Raw genomic sequence first — 10,848 nt, 5'->3', positions numbered from 1 at the left:
GCCACTGAGACCCGCACCCCCTATATCTGCCCATCCCCTGCCCAGCAATTAATCCTGCTCCCTCTGCTCCCAGTTCTGCTCCCACATCAGTTCTGCCCATTCCCCCACCCCATCTGTTCACTGCCAACCCCCCAGGCCCCAGATCAGTTCTGCTCCCCCTCCCCCAGTCTCACCTCTGTTTCTCCTGGAGTTCTTCACCCTCCTCCCCAGACCGGAGAGGGCTCAGCAGGGTGCTCTTCTCCCCTTTCCAGGCTGCAGGGACTCATCACCCACCTTGATCCCTTCCCAGGCTGGGTGTTCCAGCAAGGCTGGGGGAGGGGCAGAGGAGCCATCCTGTTGCTCACGGGAGGGCGGGGAGGAGCACAGAAACCCTTAGGGGCTGGGGTCTTTCTGCTCCCGTACTGTGAGAATGGCATTGGGTTGCTGAAGGGAGGGGGAAGAGAGCTCTGCCTCCGTCCTGCTCTTCTCCAGGAGGCAGGCGAGAGAGGCGGGCAGCAATCAGAGAGGCTTCCCCCAAGCAGGCCTGAAATTCCCTAGAGGGCTGAAACGTCTCACGTCATTGCCAGATGGGCTCCAAAATCCCATGACTCGTGCAAAAATCACGAGAGCTGGCAACACTGTAGTTGTAGGGGCTGCAGACCAGCAGAGGCCAGAGGCCCTCCAGGCACTGGGAGCCAGGGCTCAGTCCCGCTTTGGATGCTGTCCTACTGGCATGAGAGCTGTCAGCTGCCCAGACACAGATATATATCCTGAGCTCCAAGCCCACTGCCCCCATCTGGCCTATTGATTCCAGGTTGAGCTTTCAGTTGTTGTTACAAGACTGGCTGGGGCCTTCTTTAGTTCTCATCCCTGAGACTCTTGCCCGTTCCCATCTCCTCCTTTCAGTTGACCCCTTTCCTGTCCAAGGAATGAACTGTCATTTATTGTTATGTGGTGTTTGCTTTACTGGCCTAGTTAAGGAATATCCTAGTGGTCATAAGGTGTTAGGCCTTTGTACACCTAGCACTAGGTGGAGGCCCCAGTTGGTAGGAATGCACAGCACATTGCTCCTAAAGGGGGTGAGGGGAAGCGCAGATGGCCTTTGAATAGGGCGGATCAAGGGACTCCCTATTCTGGGGGATCGGGGTGTCCCAGGAATGGTCAATCCGTTACTCTATCTATTTGACTTAATTAAGCTTCACAACAACCTAACATAGTACATACAGATGAGTAAACTGAGGCTAAAATTAAGTTACTTGTCCAAGGTCTCAGAGAGCAGACTGCTCTTAGTGCTTGCTAGTGCATGGACATGCCAACATATAAATGCTAGATGACCGTTAGGATGTCACTTGAGGATACACAGACAGACACACAATACCAAAATCAGACACTGTGTTTACTAGCAGCATTAAATCCTCTGTTCCACAATTATTTCTCTATCCCTGCGCGCACGCGTGCACACACACACACACACACACACACACACACACACACACACACACACACAGGCTTACTGAGAAGTGAAGAAAACATCAGTTTACTGCTGGAAGAAAAACAGGAAAAATTATACTTTACCCTTGATCCTTAAATATTTTTGAAAGGGGACTTTATAGAAAGGAGGGAACTCCCTGCTCACCTCCTCTGCCTGAATTCCCCTCCCCCTTCACTAAAGATAATGGTCTCAGGCATCTTCTAAAAATCTGATGCAGATCTTGTAACTTTAAACCTGGTCTGAGATCATAATTTTAGTGCTGGCCAAACAGAGTGCAGAGGGCGGGCCTGCCTCTTTTTTCCAAGACCACCTTAGATAGCCTCCCACCCCGAGTTAAAAAAAAAAAATGCTGACTCCATTCTCAGTTACTTTTCTTTAGCTATACAGTTATCAAGCTGGGAAAACCTACCCCTCTAGCTACTGCAGTCAAAGGAATATTTGGAACCCCAAAGTTTTTCCACAGTGATTTCTGCTTGTGAGTTCAACTTTCCCCCACCCTGTCTCTAAAATAATCAGAATTTGGAATAGTTTGATCCCAGGATTGGAAACAGAACTATCAAAGATGTTTATTCAAACTCAACTCCTCATCTTCCTCCTAGGGAGCATGCCCTTCAGGGCATTTGCTGAAGAAGGTAAGAAGAATCCTATGATGAAATTATTTCCAATGATTTGCTGTAATTAACACAGATTGTGTTGTTCTTATTCATTTGCAGCGGGACTGGTCTGTGTTGTTTATTAAGCTCTCCCTTCTGAATTCTTAAAAGCCACTGTTGAGTGAGTGTCTAACGTGAGAGAGACACGTCAAAGTTTTCAAACTGGTAAAGTTTACTGAGTGTTCAAAAACAGTTTTGGTGCATGTTGCCTTTTATACAGGAATGCAAGGGAGTGAGAACTATTATAAGCACTCAGTGAAAGCATTACATCAACAGCCCTTGGAAATGTCTCCAGTTTTACCATGTACTGTGTGCAAGAGGATACTGTCAGCAATGATTTAGTGTAACTGAAATTAAACAGTGGAACCTTTGATACCAAAGTGATTTTTATTCAAAGAACAAATTCTTTGTAAGCAGATTGCGTTGTAGAGTTCAGTGCACTGTAGCAATGGAGGACTTTCGCACTACTTCACTTTCAAAGGGGGGTTGCTAATGCTGACTTCACTATAAACATGTTTGACTGTATTTCCGTATAAACAAGTGTTGTGACAGTTCTTGGGGAAATTTATGAAATGGCAAAAATTATTGATTAAGACAGGTTCTAAGCAAACGTAACTTGACTCTGAAATGTGCTCTGTGCCTGCTCAGGGGGAGTACATTTTGCAAACTTTGTCTTTTGAATTTTAGGTATTAGAAGCATGAAATACTCTGCATTCTTAGAGTTCTTGGATTTTTTTAATCCAGCTAAAATGTGTAGGGGTAGTTCTGATCCACTTACACTGAATAGTACCGTTAGTCCACAATGAGTCACACTGAAACTGATAAAACCATTCTTTGAGTAATGTGCTACTCAATATAAATCAAGATATCAGAATCTGGCCAATAGGCAATTAACATCAATGGGGTTGCAGTGGTGTAATATAGCGGGGTTTTGCCAACAAAGTTCTGCATGACAGGATAATATTTTTATCAAATGTGTTAATCATGCCCAGAATTTTCAAAAGCGGAAAATTATTTTGCAAGCTTTTGCTTTTGGGAAGCTACTTAAGATATTGGACTAGATCCTCAGCTAAATCAGCTCAGTTCTGTTGGAATCTGTGGAGCTATGTCAGTTTATACCACCTGAAGACCTAGCCCACTGACTGTCACTGGAACTGCCGGCGCTTAGCACCTTGGAAAATCTGGGTCAAGGTGTCTAAAGTTGGGCTCCCAAACTTTACAACCACCCAAAGTCAGTGGACACTTTTGAAAATGTTTGCCTATTCCATTTTGTGTTCCCCAAGATAAGCACATATGGCTCAAATCTTCAGTACCCTGCACCTTCTTGTATAGTCCTTCACATCAGTGCAAAGTGTCAAACGGTATTTTTCTGATTGAGCATCATTTTACATTGGTTTTGTACTTACTTTTCACCGGTATAAATGACTACACAAGCTGCAGAGAAATGGTGAATCCGCCCAGAGCTGCTGTCCAATTTTAAATGCACCAGAGTATCCCACTGTGAAAAACGAGGCAGGGAGATATGTAACAGCTATCTGTAATTATCGTAACCAGTTTGGGGGATGTCAGAACTGTAGCTGAAAGAGGACTTTTTTAGTTGTTTAAGAAAAGAAAAAACCCTTACTTTCTCTGAGCAGTGAAGCAAGACGTGTGGCTGTGACAGAGTGGGTGTTGTACCCATCTCCACTGAATGAGTCACAATGCTACAGTTCAAACTATGTTAGCCAGAAACATGTTTAAACACAGCTCTTGCTGGCAAAGTGCTAACATGGTTTTCCTTGGCAGAATGGATAGAGCTGAACTCTGGTGACCTCTGTTAGAAGTTGGTTTACAGAACCGTGCTCTCGATGGGGGAGCTCTTTAATAGTCTAATCTGTCTGTCTGTCTATTTTGGATTAAGATTTTTCAGACACACAATTCCAAGTGGATGCAGCACCACCGTTGGTTTAATCTGTGTCTAGGGTCTAGTGTAGTACAAACAAGACTCAGATGGGCATTTGTACCACGGTGTCATCTAACTTGCACCCATTAGTGATTATGGATAAACAAATCCCACAGGACTAATACAATTCCCTTGGCCAATAAAAACTAAGCTGATTTTTTTTGGGGGGGGGGGACACACTGTGTTAGGCAGAGTTGTGTCTAAACATAATTATTCTGACTTAAATTATCTGAACCTCTGGGCCTGCAAAACTGGCTGGAGATTTTGTGGAAAGGGACATTCCTTGTAAGATTTCTGGTACTTCTTGCTTCCGCTTAGGCTAGAAATAAACCTGGCATTGTCTCTTAGTGGCATTTTGGCCTTTCCATTTCTGGACCTAGACAGAATCTGGAAGGGCAGGTTCAGTCTGAGTTTGGGACAAAGTTTTAGAAAGATTCTTATATGATCTTCCCTCAAGCTACTTAGTGCCCCATATACCCAACCCAAGACCTGTTCTGCTCCTGGCAATATTCCCCTCCTATACTGGTAGTCCACATGATTCACTCTACCATCGAAGCAGGTTGGCAGTATCAGCTACTTCCAAATTTTTAAGTCTTAGCCAAAGCCAGATGTGCACAAAGCATCTGGGGCACTTGTGAGCCAGCAAGCCTTTAAAACATATGATTTAAAGACAGCAGCCAGTGCAGATCGAGCAATGAGCAAAGATACAAATAGCTTTGTGAGGAAAATCTGTGAATCCTATGCGAACGGCCAATAATACACAAACGTTCTCAGCCCCTGGATGCTCTACGACATGTCTGCATTTCAAGACGGAAGTGTAAATTCTAGCGTGAAGAGGCAGTGCAAGTAGTGGGAGGAGTTAGCTGCCCTGAGTACATACCGAGCATCTTGAACAGGTAAGTACTTGGCGTGGCTAACCGCTCCCACACAGTGCAGCTACACTCTGCTTACAGCGAGCTCTCATGAGTATGTCTCCTTGAGCTGGAATTTACATCTTGAAGTATAAACATACTCTTAATGAACAAAGAGCTACGTAAACTTTTCCTTTGGCCTTTGTGTATATCTTAGTATCAGGGAAAAAAATTCCCAAATCAGTTAAGAAATAGTCTTCCAGTGGATATCAGCCCGCATTGCAGAGAATGGACATTGTTTGCTAGTCAACAATATCGGTCTTTCTCCTAACATCTTTGGTTCTATGGCTGGTTTTCTGCTGCAAAATAAAAAAAGTTGTAATCTCTGAATAGTAAAGAGTCACTTTCCCCACCTTGGCTTTGCCTCATATTCATGGCTACTGGTCATTTACATGACAGTAGTTCTCCAGAACTCTGGTCATTTCCCCATGCATCTGCCCCAATTAGAATATTACTTAATTTTGCAAGCATCCTTTATATGAGCAAAGTTAAGTGCAGTATTGGAAAGCTCAGAGGATTTATTTAGAATCAGCTGTTTCTTTGCTAGGCTGGCCCTACAGGATCAGACTCAGAGATGGAAAAGTGCTGGCCTTGTTCCTCTGGCTAGACCAGTCAAGGCAACAGAAACCATCTGCAGCGGGGTGTGGCGGCCAGATACACCAGCCACAGGAAATGTTTCTGACAGTTCAGCAAAATGTTGTCATGCAGCATGAACCACATGGAGCGGCAGGACGACAAAGCACGTTGCAACATAAATCAGGCCCCAACTGGATCCCATACTGTGCATCAGGAGCTTGCTTCCAACAGGAAGATGCTTTCTTAGGTTCACAGTGTTCTCCCATTCACCTGCCTTCAGTGCTAAAAAAAACCACCAAGTCCATATGTCAGTACATGTATTGGGAACCAGCATCAGGCACTCTAGGGTTTAATCGACACAGACTGCATCTTCCTAAATAACAAAAACAAAATCAGGGCAGCGCCTTTCAGAATGTCACTGCACAGCCATGTGTCATGCCATGATTTTCAGTTGCAAATTACCATTAAGAATTATAAGAAAAAGGAGCCAACGTCACTCTGAAAACAGCCACACAATGGTTCCAAATAGTCCACTGTTGCCCCTCTCTGGATTTTATTCTGAGTTTCATGATATTTCATATTTTTGTTAAAGCCTGAGCTGCTGGAGTCATGTGTGTAAGTGAGAACTTCAGCTTCATTTTTAAAAAGTCATTTCCTAGTTGCAGAGAAAAAACTTGAAAATGTGACCCCCACTAGCTCAAAATCCAGAAGGTATATAAAAAGAACCCCAAATGTATTATTTTTCAAAAGGCCATGATTTTTAAGCTAATATGATTATTTGGGGGCCTGACCCATGATTTTTCAGTGTCCAGGGTTGGCAATAATGTGGAACCAACCCAGTGGGTTACAGATTCTTTGTACTTAAACTCTTAAGCAACTGACTCATATAAGAACATCAGAACAATCATACTGGGTCAGACCAAAGGTCCATCTAGCCCAGTGGTTCCCAAACTTTAACAACCTGTGAACCCCTTTCACTAAGATGTCAAGTCTCGCAAACCTCCTCCTAAAAATGAATATTTCCAGGGATTTTCTCCTTTACTTGAGTGTAATTCATAAAAGCAGTGATCTTGGAAATAAAAAATTTGTTTTTATGACATGCTTATTACACATTATTTATTATTAATTATTTATCATTACGGTATTTTTATTACATTTATGTAAACGACAACACTCTTCCAAGATCTCACTTTCCGTAGCTTGTATCACTTTGAATAAGCCTGTTATAAGAAAAGGCTCCTATGTTTCATCAAGGAGTATCAGATGTGAAACAGCATGAAGGTATTTAAGAAGCCAGCTCAGAGAACCTCCTATACAAGCATTCAGGTCTTGAGCAGTCCAGACAAAAAACGCACATTACAACAAAGCTTAAATTTGTTCTTCATAATAATTTTAAAAACAATACTAGCTGTCTATTTAATTTTAAAAACAGCAAAAAATATCCACCTCCCTTTTCATTTCTTATAAGGAGTCTTGAAGTTTAAATCTCCTCAGTGTGATAAATATGCTTGCTTTGATCTGCTTAGCTCTTGGAAGTCCAGGGGCTCTGGGCTGCTGGCCCCGCGCTGCCCGGGGTCCCTAGGCACAGCTCTGTTCGCCATTAGGGAATTTTTCCCCAAGAACTGCCTGTAACATTTCACGAACCCCAGTTTGGGAACCACTGATCTAGCCCAGTATCCTGTCTTCCAACAGTGGCCAATGCCAGGTGCCCCAGAAGGAATGAACAGAACAGGTAATCATCAAGTGATCCATGCATAATAGAAGAAAATAACACACTGCACTTGTAGAGAGAGGTGAGCAGAGGTGGTGGGGTTTGGATCTCGTTCTGGATTAGGTTTAAACTGAGGCTGAAACCAAATCATGGACAAGGAGATTGGATTTGAAATCTAGAGAGCTGCTGTTGTGTGATTTTGTTCTCAAATTTCAGAAAGTTTTCCACCACTTTGAACTTAAGTCTCTCCAGAAGTGGCCATATCAGAGCAAGTCCCAGAAGATAGGCTCCTTGCAGATTCAGAACTCAAACAGTAAAGGGCAGAGGTGGGTCCATGCCCAGGGGTTTGAATCTCAGACTCACGGGGGTTAGACCTGTGGTAAGTAAAGGATATATAGGGATCACTTTGCCCACTACCAAATGGCAATCGTCTCTGGAGTAGAATGAACGAGCTGCATATTACACACATTAACACTATGAACACAATAGTTTATGGCAAGAAGTGAAGAATGCTGCTTCGAAAGGGGAATTTCAGCATGGAGAATGTAGTTACTTGAGGTGGAATTTGGTATGGACACTTGGGTTAATACACCCATTCCTACAAACAATTCCGTAGGGTCTTTAACAGCCATAGGTGCTCAGGTGATAGGTTTTTTTACATCTCATCCAGTAAAAGTCACCTGCCGCACCCCTCAATAATGTGCTGGGGGTATTGCGTCAGTGCATTAATCAAAGGGAAGAGTGTTACCTACAGTGTCACAAATTCCACTTACTGCAGTTTCTTGTTGCTCCTAAGAAGTCTCCCATCCGAGTATTTACCTAAAACTTCTTTTGAGGTTTGGATACAGTTAATCAAATTGAAAGTTCCATTTTTCCAGCATGAACTAAATCTGTGGTAGCATTCGTAAACTGCAGTGTCTGCAAAGTAGGCTACCACATGATATTTAATTATAACATGACATGATGGGGAACTGTTGGTTTGGCGCTGATTGAAACACAAGCACTCAGTTAGCCCATAATAGTGGGTATGATATTTCCTGAGCTATCTCAATGGCCTATATGAAGATTTCACTGGGGGTATTATTAGACACAAATAGATTTTCCTTGGTCTAACTTTCTGATCCCACATCATTGGTGGTGGCTTCTCTCAAACTTTCATCTTTGATGCCTCCCAGACTTAGCCCTCTGGTAAAGAACATTTTAAATAAGAAGTGACTTTGCTCCTAAAATCTGAGAATAAACCCTAAGCACCAAAATTGTCTGATGGCATAATGGAGATGATTAAGCCAGCAGAGAATTTGACCCTACTGGAAGCATGACGAGCAGGAAGGATGACATTAACCATATTGTGGAACAAATGCGGCTCTGGATTTTCTAGTACAATCCAGTTCTTAAACAGCTCTGTTAAATGGAGAGGTGTTTCTTCTTCCTTAATAGCATAATTTTCATGCCACACAATGACACAGCCTAAGCTAAAAATTAACATGCACATTCATAAAACATAATATATCCTGCAATTACCATTTTAATACAAGAAGTGACATGCCAGCTCTGCCCCTTTAAATTAAATGTACAAAGCACTAAATAGAGTTGCAAGGCCTAACTCTGGCTTTAGTTCTATGCACATAACAAAGAGCAAAAGCTGGCCCCAGACCTTTGGCAAAACTATCCAAGCAACATTTTGGAGAGTGGCATGATGAATATACTGCTTCCCATCTTGGAATCATGTACAGGTTTCTTTGCTGCTATATTTGGCTAAGAATGCCACAGTTATATCCTGCAATATTTTTTCAAAAGAAACTTTTATTGACCATAAGGTCTTTCCTTCCAGAAGCAAAAACCAGGGTAGTTTAGCTCCAGCAACATGTGTCTCAGCAACTAATGGGATAATCTGCCAGTTTTGCCACTTCCACTGGTTTCGTAAATAGTTTCAGGACCTAAAAGTTACAGTCTTTTGAATATTAACAAGAACTTTATGTGTGGAGTGAAGTTTGAGACCATGGAAGTTGTGAAGCAGGTGACCAGTTTGCATCCAGAGCTAAACCTAGAAGTTGTGAAGTGCCACCAAAACCAAAATAAAAGAAACTGGTGAGTTTTGCTCAACTCTAGTTGAAAATAATGTTCTTCAAAAGCTCCTATTCCCCCCCCCACACACACACACTTTTTCCTAATCAATCTTGTACTAGTTTGTATCCAGTAGGTAGCAAATACTTTGGGGATGGAAAGAAGCCAGGTTTCCCCCAAGCTTAGGGTAGCATGTGTAGATGGCTGTCCCTTGGCTTTCATGAAAATCTATACACTGTGTGATGCAGTGTGGACTGCACCTCCCATGGTTTCCTGATGTGACTTACAGTAGCTTGATAGGACTTGACATGGTGAATGCACGTTACTTTACATTACAACATAGAATAGGTATAGAAGATATTCTTATGTGGTGGATCAGTTCCCAGATACTAGATGAGGAGGAGGGTTCCCACAGACAGCATTATTTCATAGGGCTTCAGTAACTTATATCAACCCTTTAACTTTACAAATATAGATTTGGGACATTACTCAAAATGGAGTAAATACATTAAAGATGGTGTAGATAGCAGTACTGCTGGGCTGATATGTTAACTACTTCCAGTCTACTACCTCTGTAATGGGAAAGGCATGACATGTTGTATATGACATATCCCTAAGAAATGTACAGTTATGATCAACTTCTAATCTAATCATGGTACTTTGGCAGCACCTGAGTACAGCTGTGGCAAAATAGCAATATCAATAGAAACTGTGTGGGGAAGTCAGTGAAATACCTGTCTAGTTATTTGTGGGTACCAAGCCATTACTTCTTTGGGTGAAGAGAATACCATGTCCATTATAAGACTAAAATCTGCTTCTGGTATCTCCCACCAAAACTGACAGTGGGTTTCTGATCTGAAAAGGAACATTCATATAAACACATGCATTGAACTTAATCTGAAATCTCAGGGCTGTGCGTGCAGCTACAGGTCCATATTCAGACTCTATATACGCGGGTGCAACGTGGATTGAAATCAAGGGAGTCGTACCCATTTCTGTTAGGTTTGAATTTGGCCCCCAGGCTTGAAACAACCCACCTTACCTGGATCGATCAGTGTGAGCATCTGAGGCACACTCACTGGTTCAATTACATTTAAAATTCAAGTTGCTTTGACCCTGACAAATGCTCCGATGCTTTTAAATCCTGAGAGTTAATCACTAGGTAATGATTGCCGATTTCAATTAATGAATGTGAATAAAGTAACTTGAATTCTAAGATGCAATGACACCACTGACTGTTTCCTGTATGACCCAGGTAAATTGTTCGAAAGGAGTGTATTCTCCTTTATATATACGCATATATATGCATGGTCATATGCAGTCTCATGTTTTATGATGTCAGCATATGATGTGAATAAATCCATGCTACGCACACACACAAACCCCCTATGCCTTTACACTACAAAATGCTGCTTTTCAGATTGTATATTCTCAACTTGGACAGAGAAAAAAACAAAGAAAAAGCCTCTTCCAATTTTTGTTAAGGTGGATTCTTTAACTGCCTTTACCTAAATATTCCC

The 10,848-nt window shown here is 42.3% G+C and overlaps 1 protein-coding gene across 3 annotated transcripts in view; it reads left to right on the top strand.

The window, feature by feature from the left end:
• The first annotated feature begins 1,825 nt into the window (after positions 1-1,825).
• The window catches only part of PDPN (podoplanin), a 30,180-nt gene continuing 21,157 nt past the window's right edge, over positions 1,826-10,848 (top strand). For all 3 annotated transcript variants that reach the window (XM_074975175.1, XM_074975177.1, XM_074975176.1), the window contains exon 1: positions 1,826-2,103. In XM_074975175.1, the coding sequence (XP_074831276.1) occupies positions 2,034-2,103 (70 nt within the window). In that variant the 5' untranslated portion in view covers positions 1,826-2,033. The remainder of the gene's footprint in view (positions 2,104-10,848) is intronic.

Source organism: Natator depressus, chromosome 18 (assembly GCF_965152275.1).
Source record: "Natator depressus isolate rNatDep1 chromosome 18, rNatDep2.hap1, whole genome shotgun sequence".
NCBI classification, from domain to species: domain Eukaryota; kingdom Metazoa; phylum Chordata; order Testudines; family Cheloniidae; genus Natator; species Natator depressus.
This window is presented reverse-complemented; position numbering and strand designations above follow the sequence as displayed.